Source organism: Musca vetustissima, unplaced genomic scaffold (assembly GCF_032173495.1).
Source record: "Musca vetustissima isolate MV318-11 ecotype Yass unplaced genomic scaffold, APGP_CSIRO_Mvet_v1 utg72556, whole genome shotgun sequence".
Classification (NCBI taxonomy): Eukaryota; Metazoa; Arthropoda; class Insecta; order Diptera; family Muscidae; genus Musca; species Musca vetustissima.
Genome location: NW_026887597.1, coordinates 53,688 through 75,356, shown reverse-complemented (window position 1 = coordinate 75,356; position 21,669 = coordinate 53,688). Strand labels below are relative to the sequence as shown.

The 21,669-nt window shown below is 35.9% G+C and overlaps 1 protein-coding gene across 1 annotated transcript; it reads left to right on the top strand.

Annotated features, from left to right (window-relative positions):
- Positions 1 to 12,212: 12,212 nt before the first annotated feature.
- LOC133335229 (tyrosine-protein phosphatase 69D-like) lies at positions 12,213 to 12,861 on the top strand. Its single transcript, XM_061543527.1, has 3 exons — positions 12,213 to 12,524; positions 12,584 to 12,719; positions 12,785 to 12,861. Exons 1-3 carry the CDS (start codon positions 12,295 to 12,297, stop codon positions 12,851 to 12,853), a joined length of 435 nt encoding a protein of 144 aa, XP_061399511.1. The 5' UTR covers positions 12,213 to 12,294; the 3' UTR covers positions 12,854 to 12,861.
- The last annotated feature ends 8,808 nt before the right edge of the window (positions 12,862 to 21,669 follow it).

Sequence of the window (21,669 nt, the reverse complement as noted above, 5' to 3'; positions counted from 1 at the left end):
TTAAATTTTCAATATCAACTATCATATAAGTAGAACGCCGAAAATTATACATCAACAATATTGCTAGGCAAGACAACGTTTGCCGGGCCCGCTAGTATTTTATAGATTAAACTAACCTATACCTAATACTCACTTGTAGACCAGACTATATAAACTGACGTCAAGCATTGACTGGGCAGCCTAACCTCAGAATAAAGATTGTATTGAGGGCTATCGGTGCTAATCTCTATTACAAGGCAATTTAATTTATAATACCTTGCATCTGGTTCCTAATACTACATTGGTCAGCTGAAACTTAAATTTAGACATAATTGTTTTGGATCTATTCATACCTTTTTCTTTTATAATAAAAAGTACTAATATTTAGCGCATAACGCCGAAATACGAATATAAATACATATGAATTGAAGTGAAAATATACATAATAGATATCTATTGAGTTTTTTTTTTTTTTTTTTTTGACATAATAATGTAGGTCTCTTTCCCCTACAGGGTCAAGAAAGGGTATAGGGAACAGAAGAGGTTGGTATGGGGCAACTAAATCTTGAAACGTTGCTAAGGTGGAACAAAGCTGAACGCCATCATGCCAACACGGCGGCAACTGGATAGACACATTATTTCAAAATGGACAAAATGGCGCCCAACGTGGGGCCCAAAAAGGGAAAATTTCTGGACAAGCATGACAGTTTTCGAGTTTTCAGCTTTGGCCAGAATTATTTCTAGTACGAGAACAGGGGTTAAACACAGTCCAGGACTCATCCAAGCACCACAAAGGTAAAGATGATAGCCGTAGACTATGCTAGAATCTGGATCTACTTTGTATTTCATTAGTTTATAGTAACATGTTAATTAGGACTTTTGATGGACCATATTAAAAGCTCAATGTCCCGGTACCGATTGTGGGCGATTAGACCGCGCAGCTTTGGGGTTATTTTATGAAAATTAATTTCCTAGGAAATATGTTTTCTTGTCCAAGCAGTTCTACTTGTAAGGCTTAGTTCGGAGACGATAGTAGTTAAAGATTAATTGCTTAGAATTTAGAGCCAGCTTGGGCAGCCATCGAGTAATAGTATAATGAAATAGCCCTAGAGTATCTTAGCCAGACAGACAGAATACCTATGGTTCATAGTTGTTGCCCTCAGGCTACACTAAAGGTCCATATGCATGCTGGAAATCCAGTTAAGGTATTCCCATTGCACAAAAACTGAATAGCAGCCACTACCTGTACATTGTTTTAGTAAAGTTACCAAATTGTTGACTTACTTCGGTAAGTCCACTTCGTTCCACTATCCCCCCAATACCCTATTTTGAAGAACTTAAAAATCATATTTCATTTTACATTTTTTATGAAAAGTATCTTTTTGGCATCGTTAATTGTATATTTGTAGATATCTGTTAGTAGCACAGCTATCTAATTTTGGATTTTAATACGTGTATTTCGGCGTAGGAAGTTTTGTAGCTGAGAATTGGTGGTATAGTCTGAAGGTGAAGACGTGTTTTTTAGTGCTTAGAATTGGCCTTATAAATTTTGGTAAACAGATGGTGGGGAAAACGAGGCAAAGCAGTAAAAGGCAAGCAGATATGGAAGCCATGGAAGTGCCTGCGGTAACGGAGACAATCATACGACAGGGTCCTGGCAATGTGGTAACAACAATGACTACGACGGCCCCCAAGAGCATAACGCCCACAGGTCGAGCCAACGCGCCTATACCCCGAGTGTCAACATCGTCAGCAACAAGACAGCAGCAGCAACAAGACGATGGAAGCCGAAGACTTTATGTTTCGCATCGAAGCTATGAGGCAAGATTATGCATACCCATTTAGCGAGCTGTTGAAAGAGTTTCCCCAGTTGTTGGAAGGAGCTGCGTTGGATTGGTACTGGCAGCAAAGGCGGATTGAGCCGTTCCAAACCTGGAACGATTTGAGAAATTCTTTTTTGGGTCAATTTCGTAGGTTTGAATCAGAGTTCCAGATCCAAAAGAAAACCAGCGACAGACATGCCAATCGAGAATCTATCCCCAGCCTAAAGTTTATGAACTCGTATATGAAAATACTGAAGAAGAGGGACCAAACGATGGTGTAATGATAGTAGAAGCCATCAAAGATACAACCAAACATACCTGCTGGAATTGCCGAAAGCCAGGCCACAGTTTCATAGAATGTCCTAATCCAGTTAGTCATGTTTTTTGTTTCCGTTGTGGTAGAGATGGAGTTGTAACTCCTAAATGTCTCAAATGCCAGGGAAACTTGCAGCGGAACGTGACTCGGACTGCGGTAGCACGTTCCACGCAGACAGAAACACAGTAGAAGACAGCAGTACCCATCAAACATTCAAACTCTTCGCAACACTAAGAGCATCAATGAACCCGTAGGAACTAAAGTCAGGGAAATAAAGCCCTTACACATCCGTAGGAAAGGGTACGAGGAGGCTCGATGTAGAATTTTTGGCACCGTTTCCACCAAGCTCGAGAGCGTTACAAACGCAGAAAACAGATTAGGCACGAAATTGCGTCTGCGTGTCTTTAAGAAGGCGATGATACTCGTTTTTACACAAAAATCAAAATCAATGTGACGAATCGGACGCAGGTGCCAATGATGATAAACCTGTCCATATACTGTCCGATTCTCAACGGCAACGCTTGGAAGCAATCGTGGCAAAATTTCCATCCTATACTACACGAGGTTTGGGTAGGACGAAATCTGAGGTCCATACCATTGACACTGGTAACGCGGTTCCCGTTAAAAGTAAGCATTACCCAGTATCTCCGGCGGTGCAAAAACTCATGTACGCGGAGTTGGACCGGATGTTAGCGCTGGGAGTCATTGAGCCAAGTGATAGTCCATGGAGTCATCCAGTGACTCTGGTTCGCAAGGGTGATAAGAACCGTTTGTGCCTGGACACACGAAAGCTTAATGCCCTCACCGTTAAAGATGCCTATCCGCTCCCGCACATTGAGGGTTTACTAAGCCGATACCTTCTTTATCTCGAGTGTCGACTTGAAGGATGCGTTCTGGCAGATACCTCTAGATCAGCCAAGTAGAGAGAAGACCGCCTTCACGGTGCCAGGGAGACCACTTTACCATTTTACGATCATGCCTTTCGGGCAGTGTAACGCAGCTCAAAGGTTATGCCGTTTAATGGACAAAGTGATCCCCTCAGCAATTCGAGATCGCGTCTTCGTCTATTTGGATGATTTACTGCTCGAGCGAGTAGCGAATCTTTTAGACAAGGCAGGATTGACAATCAATGTTGCTAAGTCCAAGTTTTGTTTTAAAGAGCTTCGTTACTTAGGTTATATTGTTGGTGGAGGAGAATTGAAACCTGATCCAGCTAAGGTAGAGACAATAGTTAAACTTAGCTATCCTAAAACCGCAAAACAAGTCAGGAGTTTTACCGGTGCCACCGGTTGGTATCGTAGGTTTATTCCGGACTATGCCACTATTGCGTCGCCTATATTTGAGACCTTGAAAAAAGGTAAGCATTTCTGCTTTACAGAGAAGGCCAGAGTGGCCTTTTTCGTGCAATGCGATGCTTCCGACCTCGGAATAGGAGGAGTCCTATTCCAAAGGAATGACGAGGGTGGGGAGCATCCTATCGCATACTTTTCGCAAATATTAACAGCAGCGCAAAAAAATTATTCCGTTACGGAATGTTTGGCCGTGGTAATGGCGGTGAAGAAATTCCGCCCGTACATCGAATTAATGCTATTCGCCATTATCACGGACCACAGCAGCCTCAAATGGCTGATGTCTCATAAGGAGCTTAGCGGCCGGATAGCACGGTGGAGCCTACATCTGCAAAGTTTTGCATTTGATATCGAGCATAGACAGGGCATCCATAATGTAGTGCCGGATACATTATCACGCTATGATATGGAGGAGTTAAGCACCAACTTGAATTTGCTTATAGACTTATCTTCAAAAACATTCAAAAGCGAAAATTATCAAGAACTTATAGATACCATCGTGAAAAGTGCCAACACACCATAAAACTCTTAAGAGAGTAAGAGAGTACTTCTATTGGCCCAGCATGACCATTCAGATAAGGGAGTTTGTACGGAAATGTGAGGTATGCTTGTCTGCGAAACCTGCTAATGATACTCTTCGTCCACCAATGGGTAAAGAAGTGGTTATAGATCGCCCCTTCCAACGAATTTATGTAGATTTTCTAGGACCATACCCTCGTTCAAAAAATGGAAACTCATATATATTTATTGTGCTAGATCAAATGACTAAGTTCGTCCTACTCAAAGCAAGTTCCAAAAGTGTTGTAAAGTTTCTTATAACAGAAGTTTTTCATAAGTTCGGAACTCCAGAAACGATTGTGTCGGACAATGGACAGCAGTTCATGAGCAAAGAGTTTCAAGAGCTGATGAAAAATTGTGGAGTTAACCATCTCAAAACTGCAAGACACTCTCCTCAAGCTAACGCTTCAGAGAGAGTGAACCAATCCATCCTGGCGGCCATACGCTCCTATCTAGGCGAAAACCATCAAGAATGGGACAAATACTTGTCCGAAATTGAATGTTCGTTACGCTCGTCCGTACACTCTTCGATTGGCGTCACACCCTACTTTGCCTTATTTGGGATGAACATGATCAACCACGGAAACGTATATGCTCTAGCAAGGAAGTTAAAAATTCTAAACGACCCAGAGAGTACTCAGATTCCTAAGTCAGTAAAGCTAGAATTAATTAGGAAGCAAATTCGAGAGAGTTTGCATAGAGCGTATCTCACCAATGAGAAAAAGGTATAATACCAGGGTCAGGAATGTGAAGTTTATCCCGGGTCAAGAAGTATACAGGAAAAGCTTTCAGCAAAGTGAATTTAAAACACAGTTTAATGCCAAATTAGGCCAAAAATTTTATAAATGCCGAATCCGCAAGCCGGTGGGAAACTGTCTATATGAGGTCGAAGATCTTAAAGGTAAACCACTGGGTATATACCATATGAAAGATTTGAAACAGTAAAACTAAATTAGCGTGTTCGAAACTCTTAATATTAACACATACATGAATCACATTTTCTCCAATAATAACATTGTTTTTTTTTTGAATATTCGCTCTCGATCCACGGGGAATAATAACTTTATAGGTCAAACCGCTGAATTCTGTGCATTCACGAACATTACTTCGTAACAAAAATTATTTAAAGCAAGAGTGGCACTTTTTCCCTCCCATCCTTTGATAAGGATATCGGCAGGATGGTTGGGTTTGTCATGTGCGACTCAAATCATCCTAGCGCCCTCTATTGAATAGCAACCAAACCAAATCAGCTGGTAGGTCAGGATTTTGACATTCGGAGTAAGTGCATTGTTTACCTCTAACTGTAGTGCACAAATGGTAGGTTCCATGTGGTTAAAAAGTTATTTTTCTTTTGGATCGTCTCAGCAGCTGGAAGTGAAAATTCAAACAGAGGATGTGTGTGACCAGAATCACTTTAAGAAAAAAGTTTTAAGAATATTGAACGATTAAGCATCCATCAGACGCCAAAGACACCAATAATCACTTTTTTGAACTGGGCAGCCTAACCTCAGAATAAAGATTGTATTGAGGGCTATCGGCCCTAATCTCTATTACAAGGCAATTTAATTTATAATACCTTGCATCTGGTTCCTAATACTATATTGGCCAGCTGAAACTTAAATTTAGACATAATTGTTTTGGATCTATTCATACCTTTTTCTTTTATAATAAAAAGTACTAATGTTTAGCGCATAGCTCCGAAATACGAATATAAATACATATGAATTGCAGTGAAAATATACATAATGGACATCTATTGAGTTTTTTTTTTTTTTTTGACATAATATTGTAGGTCTCCTTCCCCTACAGGGTCAAGAAAGGGGATAGGGAGCAGAAGAGGTTGGTATGGGGCAACTAAATCTTGAAACGTTGCTAAGGTTGAACAAAGTTCCTGAGGGTGGGTCCTACTTCTTCAAAACACCAGATGAAGTTGAAACAAAATCATTTCCGACAGGTATGTGAGGTGCACCACGTCATTAATATTTATTCCTTTTTTATAATTTCCCTCTTGGGTTCATTGAACATCCCCTCTCAATTTACTTTTCACAGTCTGGCATGTGTAATATATTGTCTTTTTTTTTTTTTTTTTGAACCTGTCCTAAAGTTCAGTATGTCGCCAGAACCCCTCCACCATCCGGCGAGCTTAAGCCGAGCTGAACGCCATCATGCCAGCGCGGCGGCAACTGGATAAACACATTATTTCAAAGGTTTATTCCTTCATACGTGGGCATGACAGACAACTGAAGTGTTTGAAAAATTTTTTAAGAAATGAAAATAAAGCCATGACCGATTCAATGCGTAATGCAAAATTAAGGTGTAAAACAAAAAAATATTTGGGATCTATACATAAATCTTAACCGATTTTGACCAATATCAATAGGACTCGTCTATGGGCCAAATAAAGTTTTATTCCACTTACAACAACCACAAGGAAACGATATGCGTTTCTGTTATCGTTTCCTTGTGGTTGTTGTATTTTCGATAACATATAACGCGACGGATGGCTCAACGCGAGCATACTGCTTAGCCCTTACAAGTAATTCTATGTATATACTAAAAAGTAGCTATGGGTATATCTCGTTTCCTTTTGGATGTTCCAAAAACATGTACCAAGACATAATGCCCTGTGCCACAGTATGGTGAAGGATACAAACACATTTTTGCACAAAAATATCCAACAAAATAAACAGCTGACCACAATTTTAGAGATGTGTTTTATATTTTATTGACATTATCGATAATATTTATCGTCACGGTTGTTATTGTTGTGCTTTTACGTGGGGTAAAGTACGATTTGATTGCTTTTATGTTGTGAATAAAAGACTTGGTTTATGATTTAACAAACTTGGGCAAGATTTATTCTAGAAACTAAAATACGTTACAAAATGTTGAGCGTGCTACGACGACAACTCGTACGCGAAGAGACTATGTGAGTAAACTGAATGAACAAGAATGAATGAAATGTGTTCTTGTATTAGTGTGTAGCAAGAAACAATGATGCCAGATCTATGCTGATTGGCAGGGTTACCCTAACATCTCCCTCTTTTTAAGATTTTTTCGGGGGTCCTTGCGATTGTCTCTACAGGCTGTCTTCTGGATGTAATTCTTTGTTGAGCAGGAACCGGTGATGATGGTGGAGTTGAGAAATCGTCTGTTGGTAGGCTGATATTAAAGTCTTCTAATAGTATTTGTAGAGGAAGATTTCCGTTTTGCTCGAATGAATCATCAGTATCGACTTCTCTGGATCTGAGTTGATCTGTATGGGATCGCACAAGAATATGACGGTTGTCCAATTGAATGAGAGTGTTGTATGTGACGTTTCCTACTTTTTTGATGATTTCTCCTAGGACTCAATAGCTTTTGTTATCTTTGAAGTTTTTGGCGTAGACAAGGACTCCAGGGTTGAAATGTCTTTTGATAGTATCATGTTTTCGGTTGTACTGTTTTTCCATCTGGGAATTTCTTTCTTGACTCGCTGGAGGAGGTTTTGTGATTTTTTCTGCCTAGGAACGATTCCGCTGGTGACAGTCCGCTTGGTGCGTTGGGATTTGGTGTAGAACGAAACACTTCCAAAAATGTTTGTGGGGCATTCGCTGCCGTCTCCTCTCCCTCGGATCATTTAAGAGTGTCGACGAATCTTTGGATGATATAGAACAATGCGTGTGTGCTTGATTCCTCGTTGAGAACACCAATTTTCGAATGCTGCTGAGGCAAATTGCGTTCCGTTGTCCGATACGATTTGTTCTGGATTCCCAAATTGTGAAACAAAAGTTGTTAATAACTTTAATGTTGCGGTCTTGGTTGATTGTGTTTCCAATATGACAGGATATTTGGAATAAGAGTCTACAATTATGAGGTAATAAATGTTATTTATAGGACAATGTGGATGCGTTCAAGAACGCGTGTTGTTGTTGGCCAAGGACAAAGGTTAGTTTTGACTGGACTTTTTGCGTTTATTTGGAAATTGTTGCACCTTTTTATGTATGACTCGATGTCCTTGTCTATATTAAGACAGTATATGTAGCTTCGAGCTATGGATTTGCTTCTTTCTGCTCCTATGTGACCGCGATGAAGTTGCTTGAGAATTTGTTTTCTGTAGCATTTTGGTACAATTGTTAGAGAGTTCAACATGAGACAATCGTCTGTTATTGATATTGACTCTTGCCTGTTGAAATATGGCAGAATAGATGAATCGATGTTGTTTTTGTTTTCGGGTCAGCCGTTGACTGGGAGTGTAGATACAGCGTTTGTGATGTGATACCTCATGCCGTTTTCTAGATTGACTGAAGCTATGTCTGATGGTTTTTCATGTGCGCTTATCAATCTGGACAGTACGTCTGCATGTCCGAAATCGTTTGTGTTGGTATACTTTATGTAGAAATCGTAGGTAAGGAGGATTAGAGCCCAACGTTGTAGTATGTTCGCAGTGTAGACTGGAATACCTTTTTGGAACCAAATATGGAGAGTAGTGGTTTGTGGTCGTTATGTAGGGTGAATTTTCTTCCGAAGATCATTCTGTGAAAACGTTGTACGGCGAAACCCAAAGCTAGTCCTTCCTTCTCGATTTGACTGTAATTTTTCTCATTGGGAGTTAATGATCTTGAGATGTGATAAATGGCTAGTATGGTATATTACCGCTCCGATACCATGTGATGATGCGTCTGCAGCAAAATGTATTGGCAGTTTCGGGTCGTAATGAGTGAGTAGTAAATCAGATGTCAGAATGCGTTTAAATTCCTCTAGAGACTGTTGACATTCTTTTGTCCAAGTGAACTTGTGTTCCTTTTTTAGAAGATCGTCTAGTGGTTTTCTGATTTTCCTCATGTTGTTGACATACTTTCCATAGTAGTTTATGGAACCGAGTAAAGATCGCACTTCAGAAATATTTTCTGGGACCTTTATATTCTGTATTGCAAGAATTTTGTCTGGATCGGGTCGTATGCCGTCCTTATCAATGATTTGGCCAAGATATTTGATTGATGGTTTGAAAAATTGGCATTTTTTTGAATTTGAGTTTAAAACCATAATCTTGTATTTTCTGTAATAACAGGTTAAGATTAGTTTTGTGATCATTTAGTGATGTACTTGCCAAGACTATGTCGTCTATGTACGCTCGAGCTCCTTGGATGCCTGTACATAGCTCATCCATGATTCGCTGAAAGGCTCCTGGTGCGAATTTGATTCCTGGAGTGAGGCGATTAAATTTGTATAAACCCATGTGGGTGTTGATTGTAAGTAAGTCTTTACTTTGATCGTCCAATTCCACTTGAAGATATGCGTCGGAGAGATCTAAATGTGTGAATATCAGGCAATTGTGACAGTCGGCAAGAATTTCTTCGGCAGTGGGCAAAGGATATTGGTTCAATTGAATTGTTAAGGCCCGTTGAGTAGTCTGCACAAATTCTAATTTTACCGTTCCTTCTGCTCACGGCTATTGGCGCTGAGAATTTCGAAGAATTGACTGGTGTGATGATATTTCCTTTTTCAAATCTATCTAGCTCTGTTTCGGTATCTGCTCGTACGGCGTATGGAGCTGGACGTTTTGCAATGAAAACTTCTTTTGCATCTGGTAGAAGTTTAATGTGGACTTTAGTTTTGGTGCAGAGACCTAAACTGCTGTTGTCGAAAACTGTTTAATACTTGTTTCTCAAGTTAGATAAGTATTCGTCGGTTGATATTTGGCGACACCAAGTTGAAATTGGTTTGTCTCAAAGGTTAAAACTTTGTATCCAGTCGATACCCATTATGTTTAGTTGATCGATGTCCGTTACGTAGCAGTGTAGAGTTAGCGTTTTGTCTAATACCGTTATGTTGCATTGGCATCTTCCAAGAATTCTGATGCTGTTTGAATTGACGTCGATTGCTGTATCATTGGTTTCTGATAGGTGAGGCTAACCTATCGTTTCCCAAGTTGATTGTGATATTATTGAAATATCTGAAGCTGTGTCGATTTGTAATCGAACTTTCTTGTTGTTTATCTCAACGGTTGTGTATTTTCGCAATTTCTCGAATTTGAGTTGCTTCGATGAGAAAACTGCATTGGGGTTGTAATTTTCCTTGTCCGATTTGACAATATTCTTCTCTGTGGACTTACCTCTTTTTGCACTGTGACAAAAGTTATCCTTGTGATCTGTCTTTTTGTGTGTTTTGAAGGTACAATATTTTGTGTAATGCATTTCTCCGCAAATCCAGCAGGGTGTTTTTGGAATTTTATTTGAAGGATTTATATTCTTAGAGAATTTCTTGACTGCGCAAATTGATTGCGGCTGATGCTCGATCAGTATGTTGTCTGTTTTGAGATCCATGAGTCGTTGAGTTTCATCTACAAGTGTGTCGAGAGTTGTGGAGTCTTTTGCTTCGTCTAGCAGTTTAAGTAAACGTAAGCGAATGTCATTGTCTTTGCTGGATTTTAATTCTAAGACGTAGATTAGACATTTGAACTTGAAGAGTTCGCACTGTAAGTTGGACATTTTTCTCCAGAGTAACGCGACTTTGTCAGGCGCGTCTTCCCGGGTGGCGGTTGGGAAGGGGGTCTCCATGATGTGCAGAGAAAAACTGACCTAGGCCTCCTTGGCCTTGGGGATCTTCGGATTCCCCGTGGACCAAAATGGATCGGGGTAGTGCCCTTAAATAAATTAACTAAGATGGGTAAAAGAAGCAAAAATAATAAAGTTACGGTGCAGGGAGTTAATAACCCAGTACCGGCGGCAATCGTTGGTGAGGTCACAAGCCACGTGTCGTCGAGATCAAGCGATTGTGATCCGGCTGTTCTAGGTGTGGATGCCTTGGCACCTACAGCCGTACCTGCTACAAGTGCATCAATTACAAACCAAAACGTTGACGAACCGGATATTCCTTTGGCAAACGAGAATGTCAATACTGATGAAAATCAGTCTTTGGCTGACAGAACTGTAGTTCTGGGAGGGGACGACCTACATGGGACTCTACGCGCTATCCGTGATAGTCTAAAGGAACAAAGCAAGGAACTCTTCGACCAGTTAGACAGACTGGTACCGGATGAGCAATGCGGGGAAACGCTTCCGGAGGAACTGCTATTAAATCTTACCCTAACTGATGATGAGCTGGACACCACGGTGATCCCAGCCAAGTCTACACAGGGGGATTGCCATAGCAGTGACGAAGTGAAGAAGTGTGTGGCACTAGCCGAAGTTTGTCGTCACTAGCCGACAAACTTCGGAGGCAATCCGCAACAGAGGTGATGTCCGACGATGGGGAATCTGTTGATCCCCCGGAAACGGACAAAGGCTCGAAGGTTGGGAAGGCCTGAGAAGTGACCGATGCCAAACATTACAAACGTGCTGTTTCGAATCTTCGCAAATTCGTGGACGAGACGCGAATTTGATTTCGGAGAGGGAGGTTCACCTCATCAAGGGTAAGATGAGATATGTGAGGAAATTCGAAAGAATTTATCCTCATGCTCTTCATCGCGAACTCGAGATGGACAAGATCTCCCTCCCGAATCTCACTGATGCTTTTGAAGTGCTGGGACTTAATGTTGCATATTTGGAGTTTCCAGTGCTCTGTGCCTGTAGGTTTGTTAATTGCTGAAGTAACTACGTTTGAAGATGCATAGCTGCTTGTTGTTCAGCTAGTATTTTTACGATGTTTTCGCTTGACATATCTGAGCAGTGAATTTTGCTTGGGATGAATTGAAGTTAACGAAATTTATTTCTCCATTCGCCGTTTTCGTCGCCTGTTGTTGGGATGAATTGGAATTAGAGAAATGCATTCCTTTATTCACAATCCTCGTCGCCAGTTGTTGTGCTTTTACGTGGGGTAAAATACGATTTGATTGCTTTTATGTTGTGAATAAAGGACTTGGTTTATGATTTAACAAACTTAGGCAAGATTTATTCTAGAAACTAAAATACGTTACAAAATGTTTAGCGTGCTACGACGACAACTCGTACGCGAAGAGACTATGTGAGTGAACTGAATGAACAAGAATGAATGAAATGTGTTATTGTATTAGTGTGTAGCAAGAAACAATGATGCCAGATCTATGCTGATTGGCAGAGTTACCCTAACTAACAACACATAAATTGCAATAACGAAATTACTTTTTTTGAAGTTTAAAATAAATATAAAAGGAACATGAAAACTAAAAACTATGTGAATAAATTAATAAAATCAATCTTGTATTAATTACTGTTTATTTGTTTGTTAATAGATTGGCGATGGACCTCGGAGGTGTCCCAGATATTGGGCTGATGATGAAATTCAATTTGACCACATTGTTGTAAAATACATGCAGAGTGAAAGCTGTCCCTATTACACACGCCGAGAATTCAACGTAACTAATTGCAAAATTAACGACACAATAAAAGTTACACAATTGCAATACAACGGTTGGCCTACCGTAGAAGGGGAAGTGCCGGAAGTTTGTCGCGGTATAATAGAACTAGTTGACCAGGCGTTGAGCTATCATAGCAAAGAAAAGAATGTGGGCTGTAAATCACCACTTACAGTTCACTGCAGGTAAAAACTTTCACTTTATGTAAATTACGATGTGATGTATATTAATTTTCCTTTTTCAGTTTGGGGACAGATCGAAGCTCTATATTTGTAGCTATGTGCATTTTAGTACAGCAGCTGCGTACTGAAAAGTGTGTTGATATATGTACAACTGCTAGAAAAATAAGATCTCAAAGGCCAAGGCTAATTGACACATATGTAAGAATGGTTTTATATTTATTATTATTTTAATTATAATTACATCATTCATACTACATTTTCAGGCACAATACGAGTTCCTATATCGCGCTATAGTCAACTACGCAGATCTACATAAATTATCTACAGAGTAAATATCATCTTACGTCAGATATTAAAATATAAATAAACGCCATTTATCACCTATACTCATATAGATATAATATTTTATTATTACGCTCATTTATTTTGTAAAAAAGTCAACATAATTTTGTAAGTTTATAATTACATGGAATAGTATTCTACTTAATTCTACTACTGGTAGCATAATGTGTTAAGCAGATAACCAAAGGACATTAAGTGTAAAATTTTATATGTATAACAAATAAAAAGTTTTATACAGGAATTTGTTTTCATTATTCCCACAAAATTTTATGCAATAACCAATACTGCATTTCATGCAGGTTTTTTTCTAATATTTATTTAATTACAAAAATTTTTTTGTGCGTATGCATGAGTAAATTAATGTACACCGGATTGAGGTCATTTTAATTTATTTCAACAAATGGGAACCTAAGGTTGGTCCCGGAAACCACAATACATTCCAAAATCTTAAAACTAACAAAATTTCATCTTTAAAAATTCATAAATAAGTAATCTAAATAACAACAAACAATATTATTTACTTACATAATAATCAACTATTCAAATATAATATTATGGCAAGCAATACAAAAGAATATGGACCAAAATCCATGCAAATTGGCATATTCAATAAAGGATTTCATATAACATTTAATGAAAGCACTGAATGTGGTAAACCGTTGAATACCCGAACATGGCTTCTCCAACAGGGAGATTAAACGTGGAACATGAATTTGTGTATTCCTTACAAACCTACTAAATGAGAACAACTCTAATATAGAGGGAGTAGTTGTCTTATAAAAAAACTTATATTTGAATCGAGTTTATATCCATTCATAGAATTTTGATTCTAAGATCCATGCCCTAGATTTTTTTGTTTGAATATACATAATAAAAATAGTTCAATAGGAACAAGTTATTCCTTAAAGTTCCTAAAATTTTGCTATGCAACGAATATCAAATCTGGTGGTACCATTATATCGTGGTTAATTGCCTAATCGGTGGTCAATATGTTTGAACTTATAAACACAAAACCTCGCATATATCCGATACCATCGGTAGACATAATATCTAATGTGAAGGATATACCAAAACCTTCGTCAAAAAAATATATTATAACATAGAGTCTCACAACGTTACCAATTCGTTTTATGAATACCTCAACATATCAATTACCGATATATAAAAAGGACATCGTTATGTTCTACCGGGCCAAACTTTTATACCAGTAGTCGTTCGGGACTGAGGGTACCACTACGTGGAAGCTATATAAAAACAGTAGACCGATATCAATAAATTTTGGTAAGGAGATTTGTTGCCCAATGAGAACTCAAAGTATCTAATCAATTGGTTAAAAACGTGCCTAAAACACTAAAAACTAATGGTGGTACCGTTATATAGGGAATATCTTAAAAAGTGATTCAATATTCATAATTTTTGGTAGAAAGATTTGCTACCATATGAGAATTCGAAATAATAAATTATAGCCGTACCAAACACCCCAAAATAAAGAATAATGGGGAATACGGTATATGGGCGCTATCATAAAAAGTGGGCCGATGCCGTCCTTTTTGGTGGAAGTCGTATAAACATATTGGGGAAATAATCTAATTAAATCCGAATACTGAATGACAATTTCGGCTCTTGATATCTAAATTATTACTAAAATTATATCCACGAAAAATTTAGAAGGGAAAACAACGTTTGCCGTTTCGACAATTGCACCGCTTATAAATCAGGAACAAAAATTGTAAATTATCCTCGTACATTTTTCAATTATAAGTTTATTTATTTTCTATAGCAACAACACTCGGTCATAAACACCAAAAAGTATATACTCGGAACTGTAATGTTACTCTATGTGAATGTCAATGTGTTTTAGACCCAACCCAACTGAAACTCGATATTCTGTAGCTTCCGATGTAACGATCAATATCGGTATATTGGAGACAAATATTAAATGTTTATCTATACCAAAAATTTTCATGGATATTTCATACACAAAAAAATTGTTTATGCAAGTATGAATAGAAATTGAAAAACAAATCCAAAATATTCAAAATTATTCCTTAACAATATTGCTAAGGCAATACAACGTTTGCCGGGTCCGCTAGTTTAATATATAAAAAGGTAGCAAAAGAACTACCCAGGAATTGTTTTGCTACGGTGAAAGGTGATCACGCAATCTTCAACATAAACACATTGCGCATAACGCGATGAAAAATTATCCTAAGTTTACAATACAAAAAGTGTGGCATTATCAGCGGTACAAACGCTGAATTCTTATATACCTAGAGCAACATCCAAACAGTATAATGCCATGTTCTGAGCGGCTGTTGAATAATGTTGTTCGCTCTCACAATTACGTACATAAATTAACCCGTTCATACAACACTATTCTTAATTCATGTCATCAGAGTTTATTTTTTCAAACTTTTTGTTTCTTATTTTACACCAAAATGTAAAATGAGGCCCATATTTTGTACTTTCCATTTTTTTCTTTCATTTATTTCATTTTCGATAAATACTCCCAATTGTTAGGCATGGGACAAAATTCTTGGTTATTCAGAGAGTGATTCGAATTGAACAATGTACAAAAGTCGGCGTTGGCTCAGAAAATTTTGTATGGGGTACTAAGTAATTACTTCAGTTCGTCCTCGGACGGCTCACAAGAAAGACGTGACCTAAAAAGTTTAAATGAGTATTATACGCCCACGGGCTTAAAAATAGATTTTTACAAAATGGCGGTTGTTAAGCGTTCGCTTAACTAACACGTGTGTTTTCAAATACGGATAACCTATAAAGTCCGAGTCGTTCAACAGAATTCAAACAGCTGCGCATGTAATTTTTAGATTTCGTAAATTTAGTAACAAAAGAAGATGCTTCCCGCAACTATGTGACTCCTTCACAGTAGAAGAGTTCACTGATACACAAGGCTTAGAAAGTCTGAACATTGTGGTCAAATTCTTAAAGAAGATCGAAGTCAACCTGTAAAACACAAACCACCATCTATGGATAAAGTCAAATTCGTAGCTTAAGCTACACATGGAGACATGGCTCTGAACATTCTAACACCAAATAGGACGTGAGCCAAGGAGGAGAGGAGTTAATTGGAAAAAAAAATAAGTAATTACTTCACAATTAAGGGTCGAACAACGAATGAGAGAGTGAACAACGCTGTTGTTGAAGGTTGTATTTTCTCTTTGCTATATTTTAAATATTCAGCCTTATTCTGGATGTCAATTCCACGTGAATTTACTTTTTAAGGATGCTAAAAGCGTTTGAAATACTATTAGAGAGATTGGTTCTTCTGTTTGCTGTTCAAGTCATATCTGTGTGCCCATCCATCGGTACTTTATTAAGTTATGATTAGACCTCGGATTTTGCATATTTGCATATTTTTTAATAATGAAGATATCGAAATTCTGATTGGACACAAATTCGTTTCAAAGGATTTAGAATTATTTGAAGGGTTCATATATTTTAATTTTTTGCATATTTGCATATTTTGCATATGCACGAGATATGCAAAAAATATGCAAAATATGCAAAATATGCTAGGTCGATATGCAATAAATATGCAAAATATATGCATAAAATATGCAAAATATATCCTAAAATATGCAAAAAATATGCACGGTATGCTAGGTCGATATGCGATAAATATGCAAAATATGCACGGTATGCTAGGTCGATATGCTATAAATATGCAAAATATGCAAAAATATGCAGAATATGCAAAACTATGCAAAATATGGAAAAATATGCAAATATATGCAAAATATGCAAATAATCAAAAAAAAAAAAAAAAAACTCAGGGTAGTTTTCGAATTTGTGTGCTTTCTTTATTTTTAACCTATAGAAATCTAATTGTGTATGTATGCGTTTCATGGTTCAACTGTTAGATTTTTGGGGCATTATGAAAAATTTGCTAAATATATGTATAAAACATGCAAACATATATAACCGTTATATGGCGATATACTAAAACGTGGACCGATATATCCCATTTCCAATACCAAACATCCTAGGAGTAATAATAATATATGTGCAAAATTTCTATCTAGTTCTATCTTTAATATTGCGACCTAGCATACCGTGCATATATTTTGCATATTTTTGCATATTTGCATATGTTTGCATATTTTGCATATTTCTGCATATTTTGCATATATTTTGCATATGATTGCATATTTTGCATATTTTTGCATATTTTGCATATATTTTGGATATTTTTGCAGATTTTGCATATTTTTGCATATTTTGCATATGTTTGCATATTTTGCATATATTTTGCATATTTTTGCATATTTTGCATATATTTTGGATATTTTTGCAGATTTTGCATATTTTTGCATATTTTGCATATATTTTGCATATTTTTGCATATTTTGCATATATTGCATATTTTTGCATATTTTTGCATATTTTGCATATGTTTGCATATTTTGCATATTTTTGCATATTTTGCATATATTTTGCATATTTTTGCATATTTTGCATATTTTTGCATATTTTGCATATGTTTGCATATTTTGCATATATTTTGCATATTTTTGCATATTTTGCATATTTTTGCATATTTTGCATATTTTTGCATATTTTGCATATTTTTGCATATTTTGCATATATTTTGCATATTTTGCATATATTTTGCATATTTTGCATATTTTTGCATATTTTTGCATATTTTGCATATTTTGCATATCGACAATGCATATTTTGTATATTTCTTGCATATATTTATCGCATATCGACCTAGCATACCGTGCATATTTTTTGCATATTTTGCATATTTTTGCATATTTTTTGCATATTTTGCATATTTTTTGCATATTTTGCATATTTTTTGCATGACCCCAAATATCGATCAATTAAAGCATGAAACGCCTAAATACAAAATTTGAGTCCAATCGGATAAAGCATAAAAAATATGCAAAAATCCGAGGTCTAGTTATGATGTATGTTTCTTCCTTCAAAGGCAAAATCAATAATTTTGGCAGTGATATTATGAAATGGACCAAAAACTTTATTTCATTTTCTAGTTTCTATGGAAGTCACAACTATGGTATTGTCAGAGGCTGAAGTATGAGACAATCGCCTCATGGTTTTGAACCGGATAGGGATTATGCTCCGGAAAAAAAATTAAGTCCATTGTCCAAGATTTATATTTACGACCCGTTTGGCTATACTTCTTTTTTCATAGTTTTTTTTTTATTTTTTCATAACATTTATTTCAATAAAATTTTAAACGCCTTGTTTTTTTGTATTGAAGTTTAAAGTCACTTTTTATCTACCTACGGCGAATTTAAATAACAAAATTTTATTTTCATATACAGCCTTATTCTGGATGTCAATTCCATGTGAATTTACTCGCTCTTCCCCTTCGGCTTATTCTGAACATTTTCCTGTGCATTTTTTCGCATTCTCGCTTTCGCCTTATTCTGAATGAAGTTCGAAAGCGAAAAAAAATTCGCTTTGGGGAAAAATTAGGTATTCTGGATTACAGGGAGTAGGAGAATGAGATGAAATTTTGTGCGAAATTGTTCGCTAATAAATATTATAAATATTTTTAGGAAAAATATTTACACAATACTTATTTTATGACGATTTAGAATATTATAAATGATAGTAAGCAAATTTTTAACTGAAAAAATGCCATTGGAAATCCTATTGATAACGATGCATTCTGAACCAAGTATTGCCAAGGAATGTATGAAGGTAATAAGGAATATTTAAGTCGAGTTTGATGCATTTTGGAGGCGAAATACAGACATTTTGGGTGAGGATCTGTCTCTCAAGAAAAAAAATTTAAAAATTATGGAAAAACCAAATTTTTCTGATGAGCCGCTTAACAGTGAAAAACTTAAATAAAAATTATGATAGAACAAAAATTATTTTTTTGTTCAAAATTATCGTGTGCATGATTTGAAGGAACAAATAAAGGAGTAGGAGCAAATCATAACATAACAGGCCATTTTAAGAATTTGGGGACATAAAGTATCGGAATTAAATAAAAAGGCACACAATTATGTAGTGAAATGATAAACTGTGAATTAATTAATTCAATCGCAGATTTCTTCCTATTTTTCTTTTGTTTTTTCCATCATTAAAAATGTTATTTTATTTGTAATCTATTGTAGTTGTTGCATCAAAACAATGCACAGCTGTTGTACATGCCATATTGTAGGTTGCCATATTTTCAAACTTTAATTTATTTTCTTTTAATTACAAAGCATATTTCACATTTGTATTGCTATAAAGTTGAAATAACAATAAAAAGTAACAATTGTTAATAACAAAAATCAATAAATAATATATTGAAAAATGTTACACAATTAAATAACAATGGGGCAACATACATTGCAACTTAAATTACAATATGGCCACACACATTGCAACTTAATTTACGATATGGCAACACGAATCTTTTTTTCAACCAACATTTTCGAAAACTCGAATCCGCATCTCGCATTTTTGCATCTCCCTATTCATTCAGAATAAGGCGAGAATGTGAAAGCGAAAAAATTTTACATGCGAGATATCCAGAATAAGGCTGATAATGTTACCATCATTTGATTTGAAGGAAGAAGTAAAGGAATAGGAGCAAATCATAACATAACTAGCCACTTTAAGAATTTGGGGATATAAAATATCGAAATTAAATAAAAAGGCACACAATTATGTTGTGAAATAATAAACTATCAGCCTTATTCTGGATGTCAATTCCACGTGAATTTACTCGCTCTTCCCCTTCGACTTATTCTGAAACAACATTTTCCTGTGAATTTTTTCGCATTCTCGCTTTCGCCTTATTCTGAATGAAGTTCGAAAGCGAAAAAATCCTCTTTGGGGAAAAATTAGGTATTCTGGATTACAGGGAGTAGGAGAATGAGATGAAATTTTGTGCGAAATTTTTCGCTAATAAATTCAAGGGGAGCTGACTACAAAAACATACGTATTAAATATTTTTATGAAAAATATTTACATAATACTTATTCTATGACGATTTAGAATATTATAAATGATAGTAAGGAAATTTTTAACTGGAAAACAACAAATAAAATGCTATTGGAAATCCTATTGATAACGATACATGCTTAACCAAATATTGCCAAGGAATGTATAAAGGTAATAAAGAGTATTTAAGTCGTGTTTGATGCATTTTGGATGCGAAATACAGACATTTTGGGTGAGGAAAAACTTAAATAAAAATAAATTTTCAAAAAAATTAAAAAAAAAATATATCGTGTGCATGATTTGAAGTAAGAAATAATATAGAAATAATTTTGGCAGTGAAATATAGAAATTAAATCAAGAGGCACACAATTATGTAGTGAAATAATAAACTGTGAATTAATTAATTCAATCGCAGATTTCTTCCATTATTCGTTGTGTTATTGCCATCATAAAAAATGTTTTTTTTATTTGTAATCTATTGTAGTTGTTGCACCAAATTGCATCAAAACAATGAACAGCTGTTTCACATGCCATATTTTTAAACTTTAATTAATTTTCTTTTAATTACAAAGCCTTTATACAGCGGATTATTTATATTTCACATTTGTATTGTTATAAAGTTTAAATAACAATAAAAAGTAAACATTTTTAATAAAAAAATCAATAAATAAAATATTGAAAAATATTACACAATTTAATTACAATGGGGCAACACACATTGCAACTTAAATTACAATACGGCAACACACATTACAACTTAAATTACAATATGGCAACACAAATCTTTTTTTCAACCACCATTTTCGAAAACTCGAATCCGCATCTCGCATTTTCTGCGTCTCCCCATTCATTTAGAATAAGGCGAGAATGTGAAAACGAAATTGTTTTTACATGCGAGATATCTCCCAGCGAATATCCAGAATAAGGCTGTTTGAATTAGTTAATTCAATCGCAGATTTTTTCCCATTATTCGTTGTGTTTTTGCCAACACATATTAAAAATATTCTTTTATTTGTAGTCTATTGTAGTTGTTGCACCAAAGTGCATCAAAACAATGAACAGCTGTTTCACATGCCATATTGTAGGTTGCCATATTTTCAAACTTTAATTTATTTCCTTTTAATTGCGGATTCTTGATATTTCACATTTGTATAGTTATAAAGTTTAAATAACAATAAAAGGTAACAATTGAATAAAAATTGCAAAAGAAATTTCGGAAACAAATTTTTCTTAACTAAACAAACGATAATATTTCGCACGCTGTATAGTGCGTGACATGAAATTCGTGATATATAACATATATACCGAATATATAGTCATACATTATGAACAAAAAAATTCAAAATGTTATATTTATTACACCCATTTGCGTTGTCAGACGTTCTCATATACCATCTAAAGAGTATACCACTGTTGATAATATTTAGTTCCTAGGGAGAATCCAAAAAAAAAAAACAAATTTCAGCTAAATTTCCAAATGCTCGAAATTTCCAAATCATAGAAAATTGGGGAAACCGTTATATTGGGAATATGGATTAAAGTGTACCAATATAGCCTATCCTTAAAATTGGCCTACCTGCAGACAATAGGCAATTTTCTGCCAAATGTTGTCGATCTTTTCGTTGGGAGGCTGATTAAAACAGACACGCGGAACTTAATATAATGGGTGGAGGGAATAAAAAATCTGTGAACGTAAATTGATCACTTTTCATACGGAGTTGTTTTTTTATAATAGTTAAACTCAAGGTTTATTCATAAGGTCAATTAAGGTTAAGGTTAATTAAGCCGAATTCGTGCCTTAGTCAGTCAACATTTTTATCGCGAAATACCAAACAGAACAGGATAAAAACTCAAAATATTTTTAAGG

Coding starts and splice junctions, on each gene's coding strand:
- LOC133335229 (XM_061543527.1), top strand. CDS start 12,295: ATGCAGAGTGAAAGCTGTCCCTATTACACACGCCGAGAATTCAACGTA. Junction 12,525..12,583: donor CCACTTACAGTTCACTGCAG/GTAAAAACTTTC, acceptor TTCCTTTTTCAG/TTTGGGGACAGATCGAAGCT. Junction 12,720..12,784: donor CAAGGCTAATTGACACATAT/GTAAGAATGGTT, acceptor CTACATTTTCAG/GCACAATACGAGTTCCTATA.